Raw genomic sequence first — 23488 nt, 5'->3', positions numbered from 1 at the left:
GCCCCAAGTCAGGCGGTGCTTCCGCATCTGCTTAATTCTTTCCAGCCACACAGCTGATTCCTGCAGCCCTCAGCTCATTGGTGCAAGCATACTGATGATTCAAAGTTGATGAAACTTTTCTAATCAGTGATGTTGTTAGATGTGGCCCTTCTGGCACTCTCTCTCTATCTCTGGCCCAGCGGATATATGATCATCCTTGGATGCCTCTGTGGTGGGAGGGGGAATGTCAAGGGCCTGAGCTCAGAACAGCTGTTGGGAAACTCAGGAAGCTAAGTGGAGATGCCAGTTTCCGCAGAGGGCCCTGGGATAGATTCTGATGCCTCACGTCAGGCCATTGGGCCTTAATCAGAGGCTGGCAGGGCATTTTGTGGGGTCGTGTACTACTTGGGGATTTTAACCTTGTGCCTTCAATTTGTTAATAATCGAAAGCTGAAACATGTATCAGTTATGAAGACAAATTTCTCTTTTGCCTTGATACTAACATTTTCATAGAATCTGATTTTTGAGTGATTTTTCCTAATAGCAGTTCACAGTCTTCAAGGTGGAGAAAAACACAGCATTGGGCCTTTTTCTAGAGTTAAGGAATCTCTTGGAGTGGCCTCTTTGGAGACGCTTGGTTAGTCATTCATTCTGCAAAACACTGGCAGAGAACCTACCATGTACCAGGCACCATTCTGAGCCCATGGGATATATTTTTGAACAAAATAGACCAAGTTTCCTGCCCTGGTGGTGCTTACATATCTGTGGGTAGAGGCAAAGAAACCGTAACATAATAAATAACTACACAGCATGTCAGAAACTCAGAAGTACCATGAACACACACAAAAAAAGAAAGAAAAAAAATACAACGAGGTAAAGGGGATTGAGAGTGAGAGGGCTGGGTAGGAGACAGAGTGATTTACTTTTACATAGCATATTCGGGACAGGACTCACTGACAAAGTTCCTTAAAAAAAAAAAAAGACTGAAAAGAGATACAGCAGCAAGTTGAGAAAGGAGGATGCATTCACTCACTATCTTAGTCACAGACAGTCCTGGACACGGTGCCACAGAGGCGCTCAGTGGGTGCCTTGCTGGGCGGGAGTGTGGACACACTGGGTGGACAGAGCAACAAGGGGCCAGCTACGGGGGGGAGCACACGCACTAGGGACTGACATTTATTTACAAGTCACTCCATCAAGGGCGCTTAGGGCAGCCTCAATGCAATCTGACTGTCGGCTCCAGGGTTAATGACCTTCTGGACCAGAAATCAAAATCCTAGTCAAAGGAGAAAAGGGAAAAACGGGACAAGTGGGAGGAGCCCCGGCTGCCTGAGTAGGATGTTTGGACCCACTCGCAGAGACAGTACAGCGTGGACTTCCTCCTAGGTTCCTACAGTCTCCAAAAGGGTATTCAACTCTCTGCTTGTCTGACATAAAGTAATAACAGAGGGTTGTCACTGGGCAATAGAAGATGGGATGACTTTATTTCCTCTTCTTCCAGAGGCATGTCCCAGGCTCCTATTTAATGATAGGAGAGAAGACACTGTACGCAAGTAAGGGAAGCCAGGACTTACCACACCTCTGGGGAGACCAGGAGAAAATGCACCACACGGAGTTTTAATCGGGGAGGAGCCCGCCTCACGTTCTACTTGATTAGGTAGCTTAGGATGGGCCAGTCCCTCTCTCCAAATACGCACAACTCTTCTCTCTGGACGGCCACACTCAAATATAACCCATTTCACATTTCTGAATATTCAACAATTCCAAAGGAAGCATAAGTCTCCGAAAAACAAAATCTACTGTTTCGGAAAAAGAACCCAATGCTTTATTTCACACCCTGAAACTAAAGAAATCCTGTCTCCAGGTGGGGACTCATCGGCATCTTTGGAAACCAGCCCTTGTATCTTGATTGTTGCAGGAAACTCCAGGCTCATGACTGTCTCTCTCAAGCAACAGATTCCACGATCTCCCCTCGGGTCTGCCAGCTGGGAAGTGACACCCACCCTGCCGGAAGGGAGATGATTCCCATCCCCGCCAGGCAGAGCACAGCTTCCGGGCAAATCTAGGCTTGTCCGTCAGGGCACTGTCTGCATTCCTGTTCCGTCGGTCCTCGCAGCCCCATGACTCACATCCCCACTCATCAGCACCTCCCCGTCGCTTCCCCATCACTCTTCGGCGTTCCTGGGAACTAACGACTTCGTCCTCATGAAATTTTATGACACTGTGCAAGGCTCGGGAAAATCTGCACATTTTCCACTTACAGAATTAGAGTCCTAATAAATGTTTCCATGTACAGAAACTGAGTCCTGACAAAGAGCAAACGCTAGTAAAACCTAACATTTACAGAACACTTACCATGTGCTGGGCACTTATGAGCGCTCCATATTGAACACTTATGTGTACTAAGTCCTCTGAATGCACTGGTATCATTTAATCTTCACCATAGCCTTTTAGTTATGAACGAGAATACTGAGACACAGAGAGGTCAAGCAACTTGCTAGTTAAGAAACACCTAGTAAGTGGCAGAACCGAGATTTGAACCCAAGACTCTGAACACATGCGTTTAACCACTGAATGCTAATACTTTTCATAGTGACTAGCAATATGCATTTATAAGAGATTATGTATTTATGCAAAGTATTAAGCTATCCATAATAAACGAAGTATGGTGTAAGGACTAACAGGGTAGGGGTCAGAAGAGGGAGAACCAGCTGGGCTGTAGTTTTAGCTCCAGCTGTTACTATGTCAGTCAAGGTCACAGCCTGAAAGCAGATGACACACAAACTGGGTAAAGTGAGGAAAGCTTATTCAGTGGACTATTTTAAAAGTTGTGGTCGGGGATCAGGGATAACAGAAGGGTTGGTGCAGTGCTCTCGGGCAAGCCAAAGAGGGAAGTTGCCGGCATTGTGAAGGGTCAAGGGGAGGGAGTGACGAGGGGAACCAGAAAGAGAAAACTATATGGAGAGGGCCCCCTGAGAGGGTTGGCATCTCGGGGACAGGGAAACAGCCAGCTCGTGGCCCTATGACAAAGAGGAAGCTGGTGATAAGTACCCTGCCCCCCTTCCCTCCACCCTCTGATCTCTTCCCACTGAGTAAACAGTTGGCAGCCAGGGGACAAGGGCGACCACAGTGCAGCCTATGTGGTCAGCTTTCAGGACAGAGAGCGAGGTCTTGAAAGATGGAGGGGCACGTGAAGGACACATGCAAGATATGGAACACAGTCATTATCATGATAAACTGGGACAAATCTCAACCTCCCTGGGACTTGATTTCTTCATCATTATAATGAGACAGTTGGACCACATGCAATTTATGCTGCCTTCCAGCTCTGACATTTTAAAGATTTGATGAATCCACCCTCCACCTATGTCTCAAGAGATTTTCCAGAATGACTTCAAAAAGAAAGTTGAAAAGGCAGCCCTCACCAGGCCAACTCTGGCGATGTTCTGTGTCACTTCTGCACGTGCGCGTGGATGAAAGCACGAAGGCAGACGGTGGCTGAGGTGGGAGGGCATCTGTCTGTTCTAGAAAGTAACCGGGGCACTATTCAATGATCTAAGAAGGCAGCTTGACAATATGAAATTGTCCCGACAAAGGAAATAATGTCACGCAAAATCCCTCGCCCTCTTTCTGCCGAAGAAAGTACTGCCAAGCATACTTGGTAAACCTGAAAAGAGATGCCTCCCTTTTCATGGGAGCCTGTGTCATGACAGTTCAAGTCCCATCCCTGTGTTCTGACAAAGAGCCAGTGGACACCTGCTGTGGGGCCTGAATGCGGATGTTGGGAAGCAGGGCCTTGGTTGGGGGAAGGGAGGGGTGGGAGGAGGGAATTGTATCCGCCTGAATCCAGTGAGGCTCATCCAGGTAGCCATTAGAAAGTGTTCCTAGGGACCTCCCTGGCGATCCAGCGGTTAGGACACTGCGCTTCCACCGCAGGGGGCACAGGTTCGATCCCTGGTTGGGGAGCTAAGATCCCACATGCTGCGCAGTGCAGCCAAAGAAAAAAAAAAAAAAAGAAAGTGTCCCTAGATACTTCATGCGCGGGTCTTAGCTCTCAAGGTCTCTGGCTGGCCAGTTTTCAACAGAGTGCTAAGCTCCACGAGGGCGTCTGCCCTCCCTGGCTGCTGGGGGCACACTTGCTTGTTCTCGAACGTGGAAGGACCTGATGTGTGATGATGTGAAGGATGTTGGTGTTTCCCCCAGCTCTCCCTGATCCCTTCTACTCAACTGTCAATGAAATCACACTATTACAGAATCGGCCTTCTGTTTTCTCTAGAGTCATGATAGTGAATATTAACCCTCCATCAGACTTAGTAATGATTTGCTTTTTAAATGACAGGAAATTCACAGCATCTCAGGGCCCCTAAACCCAGGGAGCAGAGTGCGTGCACATGCGGCACGCGTGTGTACGCATGTGTGCAGCAGGAAAGGGAAGGCATCGCACACTCAAATTGAACTTGTTCTACTCCACACTGTCCTTACTGTGGCCTGCAGAGCAAGCAGTGGGCCACACAAGGAAAATGGCAAATATATGTTAGGCAAGTATGGAATTGGGAACCTGTATTTGTGTGGTTGTGTCTCTACCACCTACAGGTCATTTGCATAAGAAAACAAAAGCCTGAGATGAGGAGTTAAGTACCAACACATCCACTTCTCAGTTGTATGACCTTGGATGAGTCCTTTGCCATTAGTTTCCTCCTTCACAAAATGGAGCTAATAAAAATTGTAATACCTACCACACAGGGTTGATGTAATGATCAAGTGAGATCAATTCGATAAAATGAGTAAAAGAACTCTGTAAAACATAAATTGCCCTGAAATGCAAGGGATTATTATTACTCTATTTTAATTGCCGTGACAGCAGTGTGCCCTTTGAAGGCAAATAGTACACCTGAAGATGTGTCAACAGACCCAGCGCCTGTAGCAGAACACACCAGGAGTTTCTTAAAAATCTGTTCAGCACACTAAATATCAATACAGATCGCAAGAATCATCCATGTTTTGAAGAAAAGTTCGGTTAATAGAATGAATCATTTCCGCTCTCTTTTTGCCTGTTTTTAAAAATGCTTCAACCTCACACCAGTCAGAATGGCCATCACCAAAAAATCTACAAACAATAAATGCTGGCAAGGGTGTGGAGAAAAGGGAACCCTGTTGCACTGCTGATGGGAATGTAAATTGATACAGCCACTATGGAGAACAGTATGGAGGAGGTTCCTTCAAAAACTAAAAATAGAACTACCATAGGACCCAGCAATCCCACTACTGGGCATATACCCTGAGAAAACCATCACTCAAAAAGAGTCATGTACCACAATGTTCATTGCAGCTCTATCTACAATAGCCAGGACGTGGAAGCAACCTAAGTGTCCATCGACAGATGAATGGATAAAGAAGATGTGGCACATATATACAATGGAATATTACTCAGCCATAAAAAGAAACAAAATTGAGTTATTTGTAGTGAGGTGGATGGACCTAGAGTCTGTCATACAGAGTGAAGTAAGTCAGAAAGAGAAAAACAAATACCATACGCTAACACATATATATGTAATCTAAGAAAAAAAAATGGTTCTGAAGAACCTAGGGGCAGCACGGGAATAAAGATGCAGACATAGACAACGGACCTGAGGATACGGGGACGGGGAAGGGTAAGCTGGGACGAAGTGACAGAGTGGCATGGACTTGTATACACTACCAAACGTAAAACAGATAGCTAGTGGGAAGCAGCCGCATAGCACAGGGAGATCAGCTCGGTGCTTTGTGTCCACCTAGAGGGGTGGGGTAGGGAGGGGGGAGGGAGACGCAAGAGGACGGGATATGGGGATGTATGTATACGTATAGCTGATTCACTTTGTTATACAGCAGCAACTCACACAACAGTGTAAAGCAATTGTACTCCAATAAAGATGTTTAAAAAAGTAAAATACCTCAACACAGAACTACAGCCAAGGGTAATGCCAATCAGTGCACAGAGAGCTACCACAAGTAGGTCTCTGGAGGGTGAAGAAATGTGACAGATGTAGACAGAGTCACTTGAAGGAATATTTCGGCAATAGACATAAGATGCTTGACCTAACAGATGTTTGCAGTTAATCAATCCCATTTTATATCTATGTTCACAGAATAGTTTTCTGATGCCATACCTGGCAGCCATCACGAAGGTAGCAGAAAAAACTGCAGATCCATAGCTTGATAGGAATTGGAAATTCTATTCGGTGACAAGAATCCACAGCTACTCTTAGAGAGCTGCAGGCAAAAGCAGGGTCACTGCCAAGCCCCCCATCCTTCCCTCAATACCCACTGAAGGCTTAAAGGAAATGCGCCAACTACTCTGTCAATTAGGAAAGGTCCTTGCAAAGCCCCATCTGCATGCACCTCCCTTATCCTCACCCAGAGACTCCATCACAACCTTCCCATGGAGAGGACTCACAGGCAGAGGTGAGGCACTGACGCGTCTCCATGAGAGGCAGTCTGGCTTGCATTCAATTGTGCCAGCCACGCTGACGATCAGGAGAGGCTGGGTCACCGTTGGCATAAGCTGGGATGGGCTGCTCTTCCTTATGTGGTCCCCTCTACAGAAAATCACCAGCAGTCCCAGCCTGGCACAGCTGAGGCCTTCTCCAGCTGCGAAGGAAAAACATCAGAGGCAGTATCTGCTCTCCCCCACCTCCCTTTTTTTCTCCCTTCCCTGTAGACAGACACAGCATGAGGTTCCTGAGGAATTAGCGTGGGAGGACGCCTCCCCCGCTGGCAGCCAAATGCCAACCGCAAGTCCTGCCCATGTCTGACATTTCTGCATTTCTCTGGGTTAACATTGTTTGACACAGACTTTAAAAAATATCTCTTAAAAAGGTTTGTGCATGTGTGTGTGTATGTGTACAATTTCTGTTGTTTCGAGGCATCATCATTGGGTGTATTTATTATTACTTCAAACAACTATTCTCTTAGTTGCTGACATATCTCTGCTTTGGCATTTCTACTTAGGTAGAAGTAATTGGTTTCAGAAGGCTGGAAACCCTTATTTGAAACCATGTGCACATTCTTGTCGATGGATGCCATAAAATGTTCCAGTATCATCTTCCTTCAAGTAAAACAAGTGTCAAATGCAGAAAGACAGAATGTGATTGACAGCATGGCATACTTACATTTTAACTACCTGTTGTCAAATTATTTTAAAGCACCTGTATATGAAGTGGGGTCAGCTCTCCTTCTTGGTCAGTTACCTTTAGATAAGTCTTACCAAGTCTGAAAGGGATTCTCTCTCTCTTTCCGAACTAGAAAATACTTGCCATTTCTTATGGTTCCTAACTGTCAAAGGGCTGATGAAAGCAAGGTATCTCTCAAACATATAAGGTGCAGTCTCTGGGGGAGAAGAGGACAAACAGCTATCCATCATGTCTGGAAGAAAGGTCTAGCTGTAGCCTGTACACCCAGATAGCAGGGCTTTTTTTCTTGCAATGTTTCTGGATATGTTTTCGATTTTTTTTTTTTTTTTTGCGGTACGCGGGCCTCTCACTGTTGTGGCCTCTCCCGCTGTGGAGCACAGGCTCCGGACGGCGCAGGCTCAGCGGCCATGGCTCACGGGCCCAGCCGCTCCGCGGCATGTGGGATCTTCCCGGACCGGGGCACGAACCCGTGTCCCCTGCATCGGCAGGCGGACTCTCAACCACTGCGCCACCAGGGAAGCCCTCGATTTTTTTTTCTTAAAGGAATGTCATGGTATGGCTGAAGTGGATGACATTGATGTGGCAAGACAAAGACAATTCTACCAAGAGACAACGAAGCCCAACTCCAGATGGTGTGGGGAAGGCAACTGAATGGCTATGTGTACCTACAGCAGAAGGAGCAACTGGGCATGGAGCCTCAACCCCAAGGGCTCTGGGTGCACGTGCAGGAAGGCACCTCTGAATGTGTTATGTACCACCCCAGAATGCACTGCTACCGGTGGACTCTTCAAACACCTCCTTGGAAACTCAGGGCAGAAATCCCATCCACAGATTCTCTAAGTGATGCCCATCTATAAGCAATATAGCAACTCAGTTAAGCCTGAGGACTCTACAATCAGACTGCACGGTTTCAAATACCAGCTTTGTCACCTACTAATTAGGTGACAAATTAGGCAAGTGGCTTAGCCATACTGTGCCTCAGTTTCTCCATCCATACTATTGGAATGATAAAAGAAGCTACCTCAAAGAGGTGTTATGACTGAGTTAATACATGCAAAAACACTTAAATCACTGCCTCTTCTGATCACTATTGTTAATATCCAGTCTCCTGCGTATTACTCCCCTACACAAGGGAAACTAGGTCACCTTCCATTCTTGGTTAGCTAGTGTTGTCAGAAATTTCTTCTCCACACTGAGTGCAAATTAAGCTGGCTAAAATTTCAATCGATTTACCCCAGGCCTAATAGGAAAGGCAGAGCCAGGATAAGTCTCATTTCTCTTCCCTTGACAGTTCTACACAATATTTGAGACAGCTGTAATGTATCCCTAAGTCTTAAAGACCAAGCCTTTCCAATTTTTAACAACTTTTCCTTATATAGCAAATTTCCCAGATTTTTCTTCATCTTTATCATGTTTCTTTGATTCAGATTTGTCAGCATCTTTGAATTGCATCATATCAAATAGAACAGAATTTTCTGGGTGTGGTCTAAGAATGCAAACTATGGGAGACTACTATTTTTCTTAGCCCAGATATGATGTTTCTTCAATCTTCAAAACCACCAGGCACAGTCAAAATTCATATTCAAGGAGCCACCTCTTGCCCCAAATGCCTTTTTCAGATACCTAGAGGACTAAAGGAATTCTCTTTCTCTTTCTTCTGACATCAGTATGAAAGATACATAGAGTCAAGCACTCTCTTGGGCACAGACCCATATAACTAAACATTTGCAATTATCCTGAGCCTAAAGAACCTTCTGGAAAATTAGTTCACAGCTCTCCTGGATGGAAATATATATCTGGAACTAAGATTGCAAAACACCTGGGTGATCATTCAGCATAACCATCTTATTTTTCGAAAGAAACTCAGGCAGCTTAAATGACTTACCCAAACTCACATATGGACGGAACTGAGAGTTAAGCCAACATGAAATCATGAACAAGAACTTTCCCAATGCCTCTCTACATGACCAACTGAAAGTTTTCCTTCTCATAAGCTCAGTATAATCCAGCCTATTTCTTTTCAAAGGAGATTCACCAGTGGAACTGGGCAGCTTTTCCATCACAGCAAATCAGCGCACCTGACTGGCCATCCTCATTGACAGAGAGCTGGATGCAGGTGTGGGAAGTGAGGAATGATAAGTAGAGCGGAGTCTCAGAAGGGTATTTCAGAAAGGGGCCCCAAGAGCTATAGGAGAACGTTATATAGGTCTTTCAACCTGCAATCTCTTTCAAATTTCTCAGGGTAAAGTCATCATATACCTTTCATTTGCATTTGCTTGTGCGTCCGTATTGTTGATTCAGCAGTAGTATGTCCTCTACAAAGAGATTTGTCTCTAAATTTTTCCTGACTGTACTGACAGACAGATGACCTGGACAAGGAATGGGAAATTCACTTACTTCTTTCTAAAAGGAAATTAACCAAAACATGCTTTCTACTGTCTGACAAAGATAATGTGAAACTGAATATAAAATATGTGTTTGTGTTGTAGCTTTAAAAGCAACCGAAACAGTGGGAATGCTACTTTTAAAGCAGTTTCTTATCCTGGAAGCAGTTGCAACTGAAATCAAAACAACAACAACAAAAGCAAAAAACAAAACAAACAAACCTCAGGTCACAGGATTGGCTGTTCAACACGTAAGAAGATATTCCCCTGACTCTCTCTGCTAAAATGGCTTTTCCCTTTTCTCATTTTACTTTGCATAATTCCTGTGGCACATTACATATTTCATGGTAATAGTCTGTGTGCGTATTTCCAGTCCGTTACTAGATTGTAAACTTCCAAGGCAAAAGGACAAATTATCATGCTGTCCTCTGCCATCATTGCATCTTACACAGTATGACAACCTCGTGTTGGTTCTCTCAATATCACTTTTGCTCCTCTCTCTAATTCTTTATCCACATGGCAGGCAAAATGATCTTTTAAAGACAAATCTGATCATGACAGACCCTTCTTCAAAATCCTTCGCTGGCTTCCCAGTTTTCCGAGGATGGAGTCCATATCCCTTTAAGATGGACCAGAAAACTGTGTTGGATCTGGACCTTGCCCACGGAGCACAGGCTCCGGACGCGCAGGCTCAGCGGCCATGGCTCACGGGCCCGGCCGCTCCGCGGCACGTGGGATCTTCTCGGACCGGGGCACGAACCCGTGTCCCCTGCATCGGCAGGCGAACTCTCAACCACTGCGCCACCAGGGAAGCCCTTCCCCACTTCTTACCATCTGTTTCACTCCTCTCTCCTGCTCCCTCTCTCTGCCCCAGGAACCTCATCCTCCTCTCCTCCCTCCCCTAACCCCTTCTATTAATCAGTTCAGTTCTTTAGGGAAGCCTTTCCTGATATCATATTCAAGTCAGACCCCCCTGATGTTACATACTGCTGTCCTATCCTATAAATTTTCTCTAAGACTTTCCTAAAGCATAATTTCTGAAATACTGGTGGAATATGATATAGTCATATCAGAAAATGTTAAGTCCTAAGTTCTCAGAGACCTTCTACAGAGCCATGCCACGGAAGGAGGAATTCTATCTCCCTCCTGGAAATAAAATATCTGTCCAGACATATTTCTGGAGGGGGTGGCAGTTAGAATTTACCATAATGCCGAATCAGCCACCCACATCATTTTTACCTAAAAAAAAGCCCCAGGCTGGTTAATGAGTTTAGTATTCAAAAGACTCCCAGAGGTCTAGGGAAAGGATCAAAATGTAGGTATATTACTTTAACATAGTGTGGTTTCAAAGTCCCAGTTGTCCATTCTTGATTGACTGTCTCTTTGGTATATCAATCATCCCAGCAGAAAATGTTAGGTCACCACAAACATAGCACACCTGGACTCATCCCCTTTATAATCAGACTCACACTTCAGAGAACGCTGGAGTCAAAAGAAGAGGACCGTTGCTGGATGACAAGGGCAAAGCTATCATCAAGAATTACTCAGTACATTCGAAGTCAAGGAGAAAGATGCTGCTCTGATAATCGGACCCCTTAACCCGCGGGTGTCACTGCAGCCCTTGAAGCTCTAAGCACATTTACAGGAACACCAACTGGAACATATAAGAGCATAGGGCTAAGCCATCCTGCTGGAGCAGCGGAAGAGAGATGGAGGATTTACGTTCATTGAGCACCTATTCTGTGCCAGTTCTCTGTTAGGGGCTTTACAGCCAGTTTATCATGTAAATCAACTTGCCACTAGGCGCAGTCTCTCCTTCCTTAGAGTTCTCCAGGGACGCTGATAACTCTCCCCCTGAATAATGAACCAATCCTGCAAGGAACCCCCTTATGCCTTTTCACTTTAAAAAATCATCTCCGTTACTTTTGGCAGCGTCTACTACACCTGATCAAAGCAAAAGAGAGACTATTAAGATGATGATGATTTTATCAGAATGGGCAATGTAGCTAGGGATCGAGCCACTTCCAGCTCCCAAATCTGCCCCCGAATTGCCTCCTTCAAAACAGGAGGTGTTGATCTTCTTATAAATCTAATATACATGGTCTAAGAGATTCGGGGTGAAAAGCAAAGATACCCACTCAAAAAACAGAGATATCAAATGCTAATGCACGTCACTGGCTGATCTCGCCGCGCTGCTCCCCCCTCCCATGCTGACCTGGAAGATGTGGGTCATAGGACTCAGCATTGAATTCGTAGACCTACTCAGCCTTTATAAATCTCACCTTCTTTCCCTTGAACTTTTATTTCCTTCTGTTCATCTAATTATGGATATCTGAACATTCTTTTTGCCCTAACCTACTCAAGTGTAAGTCTTTTAAAGACAGGAATCATATCTTATTTATGTCAGTGCTTAATATAAATACCTTGTATACTTTTTGTCCTAAATAACAAATTCTTTTCACTTTTGCCTCAGTTGCTCTGCTGTTACAGTCAAAGTAATACTCATTTTCAACAGACATGTAATGAAATCCATATCATTAGGTTTGATTCCTTTAAAAAATGGAGATATACATACAAAAATGTGAATTGTTCTTATCTTAATGAAAAACAAGCAGTTTCTTACAGATTGAAATGTCTTTATACACAACACCTTAAAGAGGGGTCAATGACACATAATGGAATTACAAAAACTTCTCAATACATACCATAACATAATTTAATCTAACTATTAAATTGGGGTGGGGAGAATTCTATGTACTCTTCTTACCAGAAAGAAGAATTATAGAAAAAGAAAATACTGACCAATGGGAACAATTTCTGTTAATGACCACAGGCAATTGGAAGATATACAGACAACTAATACCACAGTAGTAAATAGTATAGGGTAGTACATTTTCAAAAAGGAATTCTCTGGGATGTGGAGGTTATAAAAGGTAAAACTATGTTTTTATCCTAGAAATGTTTAAGGAAAAATAATCACATTACTGAAGGTTTCTGGCAACTGGAAAGTAACAAGGATTAGCCAGAGAAGCTTTATAAGAAACTGTGAAAAAGACTGAGAATGTACAGAGAAGAGGATCTGAAATAAAATGCAGTGTGTCACTTAAGATGATAAAAAACAAAGAACAGGAACCTACACTTATCATTAAAAGAAACTTCACAACTAGGACCACCTGTCGTTTTTTCTAATTCATGAAATAGTTGAAAATAAAAGTCATAGGATACTGTTGACGTTGAAGACCAAATCCACAGCAAGTAACCAAGAATCAAATTCAGTTTTTAATCCCTTCAAATGAAAGAGATGGTATTTTCCGCCCCCCCCTCCCCAAAAGGGAAGACAGCCTCATCATCAAATGACTCAGGAAAGGCCCAACTGATGTTACTGAAATTTGGCAAAAGTATTCACATTTCAGCTGAGTTATAAGGTTGAGGTTTTACAGCCCAGAGGCATATCTTTAAGAAAGTTATAGGGAACATAAATAGATTTTTAGAATAGAAATGGCTCTTTCAGCATAGGTTAATGGAAGATATTCTATCACTAACATGGGCAGGGAAAATGGAGAACTGATATAACGGGTTACGAGGCTTGATGGCGAAATTGCCAATCGTTACGGAAGTTTTGCAGAATATTTAAAAAAGACACAGAAGGAAGGGCTTTACGTCTTTAAATGTGACTATTTCTCTCCATTTATCCTGTCAGGCCCATATTCTAAGCCACCGGGATATGTCACTTGCTCCCTGCTAATTCTTCCTCCATACATTGCCTTGAGAGGTGGTGTTTTGATTTTTTGTTTTGCTTGGTTGTTTTTGTTTTGTTTTAATGCAAAGCTGAGCATAAGCCCACTGCCTTCTGCCCCTGAAAGACAGGTCCTCTTGTCATACTGTATTTCTTCATGGCTCTTGTCATACTCTATTTCTTCACGGCTCTTCCTATGATTTCCTATTTATTTACTATCCATTGTTTTTGTCAGCTCAGGCTGCTATAACAAATACGAGACTGGGTAGCTTAAACCACAGACTTTTACTTCTTACAATTCTGGAGACTGGAAGTATGATACAGGGTGCCAGCAGGGTTGGGCACCTGCTTTGTGAAGGACTGCCTTCCCATTGTGGCCTCAGCTGGTGAAGAAAGAGCGCTGAGTTCTAGTCTCTTCATCCCCTCCTAAGGGCACTAACCCCATCATGGGGGCCCCACCCTCAGGACCTCATCTAAACCTAACTACCTCCCAAAGGTCTCACCTCCAACTGCCATCACGTTGGGGATTAGGTATTCAACACATGGACATTTTGGGGGGGAGGGGGAGGGCACAAATGTTCAATCTATAACCTTCATCTTCCCTTGTAACATTATGAGCTCTAGGAGGTCAGGGAACTCTATTTCGCTCCCTGCTAAAGCCTACATGACTTGCACTGTACCTGGAACACTGCAGGTGTTCCATAAAGATTTATGGGATGTATGGAAGAAACAAATATTTATAATCCTCTCCCCCCTCCACTTTGTGTGTGTGTGTGCACAGGCATGCGTGTGCACGCATGTATATATGAATATAATCTCTAGGGGAAACTGTAGATTATCCAATTACTACCTGGGAAACTGCCTTAAATGATGTTAACATCTCTACGTTTCCACAGAATATGTTTTGAGCAGCTCATTAATTGTGTAGAGTCCAACCCTCTTTATATTACGTATTAGTAATTAACCTCCACAGTGTTCACATAACTCAAGAAGGAAATAGGTAGGTGGCATATGAGTTATAAGTGGCCTGGGTATTAGCACAGGTTTTTAACTAATCAAAGCTTTCAGAACATGTGTAATTGTTTCTACGTCATTTAGATGTATGGGTATGAGTCTGGTCTTCCATTATACTGCCCTCAAGGGGCCATGTTGTTTGTCATTCATCTTTTGAATTCACACACTGCCCACCCTGGTGCTAAGCATCAGATAGATAATTGATACATTTGCACCGATCTGTGCATCAATGTTAACAATTGGGTTGAAACTGACCTGCTATAATTTAGTGGAGAATATTTTTAGGTGAAAGAATCCTAGGGCAGATTTGCAAACCTCAAACCCACTTAAAGTGGCTACACCAGGGACTTTTGGTGTGGCTGGAGGGTGGGCAATGGGGCTTGCAGTGGAAAGCTCAGTGCTTATGTCTGCTTTGCTGTCTGAGAGGTAGAGAGGCTGCCAGGCATGGTGGAAAGAGCATGGGTTTGAATTTTGGCCCCAGAAACATTTTTCCAAGTGAGTGCTCTCTCTTAAGCCTTGGTTTTCTGATTAACATTCCTGCTTTACCAGTTGTTGTGGAGTCTAAAAATGATGCACTGAAAATGATTAGCATAGCTTGGGGCACATGAGCACCTAATGAGTGGCAGTTAAGAGGTCCATGCAAAGAAATGCACGCAAATGCTCATAAGAGCATGATAGCGCCCAACTAGAAACGATCTGAATATCCTCAACTGGTGGATGGAGACAGATAAGGTGGTGTATCTGTGTCCATGGAATACTATTCAGTCATAGAAAGGAATGAACTATTGGTACATGCTACAACATGGACAAACCTCAAAAACATCATGCTACACGTTATATAATTCCACTGGTAAGAAATGTCCAGAAAAGGCACATTCACTGAGACAAAAAGTAGATTAGTGCTTAATCAGGGCTGACAGTGGGAGTGTAGATGACCAGTAAATGAGCTGTAGGGAATTTTTGGATGGTAGAAATGTTCTAAAAGTAGAACATGTTGATGGTTGTACAACTCCATGAATTTAATTAAAGAAATCATACATTGTATACTTATAATGGGTAAAATTTATGGTACTTAAGTTATACAGCAAAAAGCTTTTCTTCTTTGCTTTTTTAAAGATCTATTAGAATGCTAAGGGAAATCAAGGGAGTAAGAAATCCCCTTGTACTTCCTATTGCGAGAAGGGTCTCAGATGGAGCTCTACACAGAAGCTGCCATAAAGGCAATGGCTTCGCTGGGCAAAGTGATGGCAGAGCTGGCATTCTTTGAGACTCTTGGGAAATACCTTCGTTCCTTCACAGAGGAGGCAACGAGCCAGAATCAGAGGGGATGGCTTCTGGAGCCAGTATCCACAGAACTGTCAGCCTGGGGGATGCTGCCTCCCTCAGGGGGCAGCCAGAGGACTGTCGCTGGGACTGTTTGGAAAGGAGAAATTTTGGCACTTCCTATTCCTGCCTTCCAGCCACCTCTTCCAATTTCCTCTCGTTGTAATTATTGACTAACGGCAGGCAGCTAATTGAAGATCTACTTGTATGACTTGCTGTTCCGGTGAGAATCTATACAGGGGCTGTTGTCTGTTACCCGTCCAGAAAGGTGTTCAAAGAGAGATGGGTGATGCTGACACGGGTGTCTGGGGTCACACAGAGATAAAAAGGTGCGCGGAAGACTGTCAGTCAGCCACAAACATCCAAGTTCCAATAAAAGAGGAAAAATTGACATATTAAAACCTATAGGCCCTAGGAGGATACTAAACTCATCACTTCTTTTTTTTTTTTTTTTAAAGAGAGAGAGAGAGAGAGAGAGAGAAAGCATGGTACCCGCAATACATCAATTAAAACCTGCCACTTCCCCAAAGTTGTCAGCTGCAGAGCAGCTGCCAGAAGTCCTTCTCCGAGGGTGTCTTGAAAATGAACACCTGGGGCAGCCAGAGCTATTAATAGGTGGAGGAAATGATATAAAATGTCACAATGCACCTTTCCAAATAAAAATGTGTCCAGACTTCTCGGGGAGGGAAGTAAGAGAGGAAAATGGCCCAAAGTACTTAAGAAATTATTGCATTTTCCTTTTTGTGAACTCCTACTATATATTATAAGGGAGAGCTTGTCACTTCCAAGGTGTCTGGCCTCTCTCACTGCTGCTCTGGAGCGTTTCATAACACAGTCACAGCCGGCAGGGTCTTCTTGCTTCATTCTTCTCACAATAGGGGCCAGAGAGGCATTGCTTCTGTTCCAACAAGGAGAGTGTGTGGGTACAAGGTGCAGACTGTCACCACAGTACAATGCTGAGGAAGGATGGGGGTCCCCTGTCACTTCTGCTTCTACTGCTTGACGCCGAGTCCAGACAGGGAAGAGAACCCTGGGACCCCCCCGAAGTCACAAAACTTTCACAAGTATACTCAAAATCCCTGAACATGCTTCTGGATTGATTTCAGAATAATCGCCATAAATTTCTTTTTAGTATGATGCTTTCCTGGTAAGATGGGAAAAAAGAGATTCTATCTGGAGAAAATAAGTTGCAGCTCCTGCTGATTTCCAGAATTTAACCTTGAAATTCAAAAGCTGGGTGAGCATGGGCAAGACAAGTAACTGCTTTAGACACCAATTCCCCCAATTATAAAATAAGATACTCCAACATAATGATTATTCAAGCTCCCCTTGAGTTTTAAAACTCCTGCATTGTATCGTTGAGGCAAGAATTTTGCCCCCGAAACAGACTCAAGAAAGCTCTCAATGAGGGTAGAGGCTGATTAAAATATCTACTCTTTCTTTCTTCTTCTTTTAATAGCAAAGTTTGTTCTACTTCCCTCCAACCAAACTATCAAGCTTCTAGTTGTTCTAATTCAACTTTATTACTCTTTTGTCTTGTCAATAAGAACATAATGGTGTCCTTAAAGAAAATGACAGCTTTTTTTCTTTGAGGTTTATTTCAAACAGTTTTCTTTCTTCTTAATGAGGCTGATCCATGTTTGCAGTTGCATATTGTGTTCTTTTAATGGGGAGGTTTTCAAACACTGAGAAGAAAAAGAAAAGCCAGCTTTCTTTTCCTTATTTATTATTTTGCTAGCCTTTTTGTCACTTCAAATAGTTACCTTACACATCGCTTACAAATCATGGGCTTTTTGCAATGCAGCGCATTTCAAGGATGGTGCCTCTTTTTTTTTGTCTTTTTATAAATGAGGTCTTGCCCAGACAGTCAATGTCTCCAAATCACCGCTCCTTCTGAGGCCCTGGGTCCCCCGTGTTTTCTTCCACAAACGGTAGGGGCCCGGCAGCTTTAAAGCTTTTTGATCAGGTTTCATGCAGGGAGACATTATGCATTAACTGGCATATTGGAACTACCACCGAGGCACCATTAGTCAACAATTATTGGTCTTTCAAACTCTGGCCTCAGCTATCCCCCAGTTAGCAGACTCCTGGGTTTTATACTAAAAGAGAAAAAGCAACCGTGTGTGCGCGTTTGGTTTTTTTTCTTCAGCATCGAGATGAGTTCAAGGATTTGGATTACGAAAGATTTTGGCAGCTCAGAATATAGGCATCCTATTCTAACGACCCAGATGACAAATGCGGATGAGCGGAGAACAGATACACTCGTCCCTCTGTATCCATCGGGTATCCAGGACCCACTGTGGATACCAAAATCTGCGGATGCTCAAGTCCCATAGTTGGCGCACCCTATCCTGCATCAGCCAACTTCGGATGGCAAACAAAATTCACAATCCATGGTTTGCTGAATCCGCACATGCGGAACCCATGGATACTAAAGGCCGACTGTAGTCAAATCTGCAAACGCGCTTCCTTTTAGCCCACTTCTTCCTTCCCCTTTCCCTACCAGGCTGCTCTTCCCCCGTTGACTCGAGAAAACCTCCCTCTTAACTCTCCACTTGATTTGAGAACTTTAAATGGGCTCTGACAGTAACTGCTAAATACCAGCCTCATGGACATACAGCTATAAAGCATACATGAAAATGTATTGGGTGAAGAGCCTTAAAACCCAGAAAGTAATATTTTTAGGACTAGCTTTCTGACTTGAAGCCTATGAACTTCAGTTTCCTTTTTGGTACTATGCAAGCGTTGGGCTAAATAATGTTTAAGGTTCCATCTACATCTAAATTCTGTGCTAGGAACTATAGGAATAAAAATGAAGGTTAAAGGGACAAAAAAAAGCAAATGATGTGGCTGGGAAAGAGGGAATTACTGGAGAAATCGTGGGAATAAATTAGAGTGATGGTCAGATGATAAAAACTTTCCAAAGCTCAGTGTAAGAAAACTCTGGACCCGAAGTCCAGTTAGTTTAGGTTCCAGAAGAGGAGGTAGAATGATTCATTGCTGATTGGGCTGATTAGTTTGGAAACAACGTGCAACACACGGTTAGAAGATTGTTGTCTAAGAAAAGGGAGTTGAGGTGGTGAGGGCCTGGACCCTGGGAGGGATGCTCATTCACTGTTCTTTCATCCAATTAAAACAGAAAATGGGTGACCCTAAGTTCCCTGGGGGCCAGAGCCCTGTTTGTTTATAGGCTTAGCACAGTTTCTAGGAGTAACAACAGGTGTTGAATGAATGCATGATTGTTTAAGTTTATAGAAAGTAACATGACTCCATTTTGATACACTGAGAATGAGGGACTACAGATAGTGAAAAGAGCCAGGGAGGACTGGTGTTTTTCTTCTTGAGGAAAGAGAAGATGGGCAGTGAAACTGACAGGAGAGTTCAGAAGGTAGACTGAGTTGCTGAGCCAGAAGTCAGGATAATATTTTCAATATTTTGACTTGAAGGTGATAGTAGTATCTAGAAATGAGGGAAGATGGCATACATCCCTTAGAGCACTTCGTGTAGAGGCGATGGTTGAAGCAGGTTGGCTACACCATGGCCACGTCTCAGAGATGGCCCATGATTTAGAGAAACTCCTAAAGAGCTACAAACTTAAGTGCTAGAACCTGAACCAACAAGGCAATTTCTCCACTGATTCCCTTTTGAAGATCATTCATTGTATTTTCCTAATTTTGCCTCCCTTAACCCTATTCTTCAAAACCTACTCATTCAAGAAAGGTTTGTTGAGTATCTCATCTGTAACAAGCACAGTTAAAGATGCTGGAGAAAACGGGGGCCACAGCACAAAGTTCCAGCCCTCACGGAGCTTACTTTTTTTTTTTATTTCGGTACGCGGGCCTCTCACTGCTATGGCCTCTCCCGTTGCGGAGCACAGGCTCCGGACGCGCAGGCTCAGCGGCCATGGCTCACGGGCCCAGCCGCTCCGCGGCACATGGGATCTTCCCGGACCGGGGCACGAACCCGTGTCCCCTGCATCGGCAGGCGGACTCTCAACCACTGCGCCACCAGGGAAGCCCACGGAGCTTACTTTTGACAGTAAGGAGATTAAGAAGTAAATGGAAGAGACAGTGACTGGTGGAGATGGTGAAATCACTTCAACCAGGGTGGTCAGGGGAGGTTTCTTCAAGGAGGTAACATGTGAGCTCAGACTGAACTTCTCAGATTGATGAGAAAGATGCAGTGCAGCTATAGGGTAGGAACGTGCTGGAAAGAGGAAACAAGAGCTAAGGTTTTCAGATGGGCATGAGCTTGGCATATCTGCAGGGTCTAAAGGAGGCTGGTGTGGCTGGAGCCCCGTAAGTGAAAGGCGTAGTGGGGGCTGATGAGGTCAAAGGGGGAGGGACCACTAAGAAGGAATTAAGAAACAGGTTAGGGATGCTTTTTCTCAGTAAGAGAAAATGAAGATTGTCCTGATCCTTAGGCTTTAAGAATAAAGCCCAGGGTACGAACTTCTGATTGAACTCTATCAGGTACCTTTCATGAGTCCCTAGGCCCAATAACCAAGGCCAAAGGGTGGCTTTTATCTTGGCAGTTTCCCCATTGTGTTTGCAGAGCTAAGATAGGGATCAAGTAGGACATGGGATAGAAAAGAAAGACGAGAGATGCATGGCATTGCTTCTCAAAGATTGGCTGAGCTGAGGTATAAAGCCACCGGGAAAAGAAATGGGAAATCCTGGCAGAAGGAGAATTGAAGTTATATAGAAAGGGAGATTGAAGGGAAATAGAGTCAACAAAATGTGAATTGACTGCACAATCCAAAAGCAGACAGGAGAAGCATTCTATCAGGTGTGGGTGTGCAGTTTCCCAAGTTCCACTCAGTGTATTTCAGAAGCTGCTGTCTTCTGCTGTAATGCAAATGGTCTTGAATTTCTGAGGTCACAATTCGTTGCACAAGTTTTTGCCTTCCTGTCTCTGTAACCCCATGTGACTGAATAAATGAAGAGGAGACACTAGCTAGAAAGGCAAAGATACAGACTTGGAAAGCCACTGTCGATTCAGAAAGGGGATTTCTTGGGCAAAGGGGTGGTGAGTGAAAATGGGAGAAACATATGTGTATCCGAACAAAGGCAGCTACCATCCTCCTTTCGGAGCACCGTGAACAAGATGGCAGACTTCTAGACCAGCACGCCACTAATGAGACAAGGCAGAGACCCCTGCATCTGTTAATCATCTTATGGATTTTCTTCTAGCAGCATCTTAGCAAGTTCTCACATAGAGGAATGACCATTTTCAAGAGCCAACAGGGTAGGAGAGGGTTACCAAAAATTACTTGTTCCACTTTGCTGGAGTACTACATTGTCATTTTACTGCTCAAGACAATGTCTCAACTAAGCACTCAGCAGAGGAAAGAATAGAAAACATCAGTGAAACAGGGTGGAAAGTGGTCCTTTATGGCAGCGGTCCCCAGCCTTTTCGGCACCAGGGACCGGTTTCGTGGAAGACAGTTTCTCCACGGATGGGGGCAGGGGTGGGATGGTGCAGGCAGTAATGCGAGCGATGGGGGAGTGGCTGATGAAGCTTTGCTCGCTTGTCCACCGCTCACCTCCTGCTGTGCAGCCCGGTGCCTAACAGGCCGTGGACCGCTACCGCTTTCTGGGGTTTCCCCAGTTATCTATTCTGAGCTTTGGGGCAGAGTAGGGGAAAGGGCTAAGTTTTGACTATTACATTTGTGGAAATATGGTCTCTCCTACTGCCTCAACCACCACATCCCCCAAATCAATTATCACCAAGAGAGGTGGCGATGGATGGAAGCCAGCAAAGAGTGGCTCCCAGTCAACAAGATGGAAATCTGGAACGCTGGCCAGCTTTTTCCTATTTACGGAGTCGCTTAAAGTTGCTTAAAAGTGGCTATATAGGAAGCATCCTGGGGTAGAGACTTTTGCCTCCCCAGGTCTCCAACCTGCACAGAACTAGAATCCCACTAAGGAAAAAATAGGGGAAACTTTGGATCCTTGCTTTCTTTCCCCAAGCCTTTGAGAAAGAGAATTACTGAAGGTCATCGCTCTTAGTCACACAGACTAGCCAGAAGGAATATTTCCATTCTGGTCCACTTTTCACAGATGACAGAGTGACTCAGTGATTCCAAGTCCTTCATTTTGTCGGTTAAAGAACTGAGGCCCGGAAATAGACGAGCCCCAAATGACAGACCTAACCTGTGCCCCCGCGCCAGCTAGGACACCATCCCTGACCTGCTGGCTGTAACGCCACCCTTTGTTTCTTACCCAAGGGAGCCTATGAGGGAGAGTGCTATTATCACAAGGAAATCACCTTACCTCATTTTAATGTAATATTTATGTCTATTATTCTCAAATTTCTCGACTTTAATATGAACCTGTTTCCTGTGAAGTACATCATTCTGTTTATAGCATTCATCCTTGTAATCTGAAGTGTGTCCCTGTCTCCCCCAAATTCACATGCTGAAGTCCTCACCCCCAGTACTACAGAATGTGACTACAATTGGAAACAGGCCTTTTAAGAGGTGATTAAGTTAAAATGAGGCCATTAGGGTGGGCCCTAATCCAGTCTTACAGGTGTCCTTATAAGAAGAGGAAATTTGCACACACAGAGACACCAGGGATGCACAAACAGAGGAAAAGGCCATGTGAGGACACAGGGAGAAAGCAGCACCTGCAATCCAAGGAGAGAGGCGTCGGGAGAAACCAAACCCGCCAACACCTTGACCTTGGACTTCCAGCCTCCAAAACTGTGAGAAATAAATTTCCATTGTCTAAGCCACCCAGCCTGTGGTATTTTATTATGTCAACCCTACTGAACTAATACAATCCCCTTAATAGATACTTATCGAGCACTTCATGCCAAATCTGTTTAAGACATCAGGATTACAATAATGAAGAATCCACCTTTTGTCATGCGTTCCTGGGAATTACAGTCTTGCAAGGGGGAAAGACATCCAATAAATTGGGTTACTAATAATTACTTAATTAGAGTTACAGTAAGTCTTCTAAAAGAAAATCACCTAGCACAAGAAGCCACTCTCCTAGGAAGTAAGAGGGTATCAAAAGTGGGAAAAAGCAGATCTGACATGATGTAAACTCAAGTCCAATGTATCACTTTGTGTTCTAACAGCCTCTAATGCTACTTTCTTATTCTGTAAATAATGAGAATGTCACACAGCCTGAAACTTCCACCACCTTATTGCATTGCCAGATACTAAGTGGTCACGCACACCAACCTGTGTTCTGAGTTACAAACAAAATCAAGAACAAAATCATACAAACAACACAACAAAAAAGAGGAGGCACATTGGAGCCAGGCTTTCAGAACGGAAGGGTGGATTAACCACAGCAGCCATGACTGGTTGGGACCTCATCTGTTTCCCTTTGACCTCAGAGGGATATGGGTCAGCTTAGTGCCCCCATGAGACTGTCTGCAAAGCATCTCATGGATCAGAGGCAGCCCTGTTCATTCTCGGGAGGTGTCTCTTCAGTGGAGGTCTCACTTTGCCTTACATCTTGCTTGTGTCCTAAAGTGATAGGAAGAACCCTGAGAAGGCAGGGACAATTTCTTTGGGTCTTTACTAAATGCTACCAGTGGTCCTTTCTCAGGAGCAGCGCTACATCAAGAGCCTGGAACAATCCCTGAATTCCTGCAGCCATGACTGCCAAGCTCTTAATTACGTGGAGGCTCCATGGACCAACCGGCTGCCTCCTGCCCGTGTGTCTGGACTCCCTGGCAGGACTGCAGACCACCAGAGGGCTGCACACCCCACAGGACTGGACCCTCGGCAGGAACACATTAACTGCTTGCAGAGTTGAAATGAAGGAGAAGATTGTCTGCAACTGGCAACTTCCCAGCTGAGTTCTCTCTTCCTGGGAGGTATCAGCATGGACCTTCCGATGTAGCAGCCAAACAGTTAAGCC

At 44.3% G+C, this 23488-nt stretch overlaps 1 protein-coding gene across 6 annotated transcripts in view; it reads right to left on the bottom strand.

Annotated features, from left to right (window-relative positions):
* TENM2 (teneurin transmembrane protein 2) overlaps positions 1–23488 on the bottom strand; it is a 1209082-nt gene that overhangs the window by 524408 nt on the left and 661186 nt on the right. The window contains exon 1 of one of the 6 annotated variants that reach the window (XM_029218187.1): positions 6373–6617. The exons of the other annotated variants lie outside the window; for them this stretch is intronic. Within the exon in view, the coding sequence (XP_029074020.1) occupies positions 6373–6517 (145 nt within the window). The 5' untranslated portion in view covers positions 6518–6617. Of the gene's footprint in view, positions 1–6372; positions 6618–23488 lie in introns of those variants that run through there. 6 annotated transcript variants of the gene reach the window in all.

The sequence above is a fragment of the Monodon monoceros genome, unplaced genomic scaffold, assembly GCF_005190385.1.
Source record: "Monodon monoceros isolate NGI ecotype Baffin Bay Population unplaced genomic scaffold, NGI_Narwhal_1 Super_Scaffold_12, whole genome shotgun sequence".
Taxonomy (NCBI): Eukaryota; Metazoa; Chordata; class Mammalia; order Artiodactyla; family Monodontidae; genus Monodon; species Monodon monoceros.
This window is presented reverse-complemented; position numbering and strand designations above follow the sequence as displayed.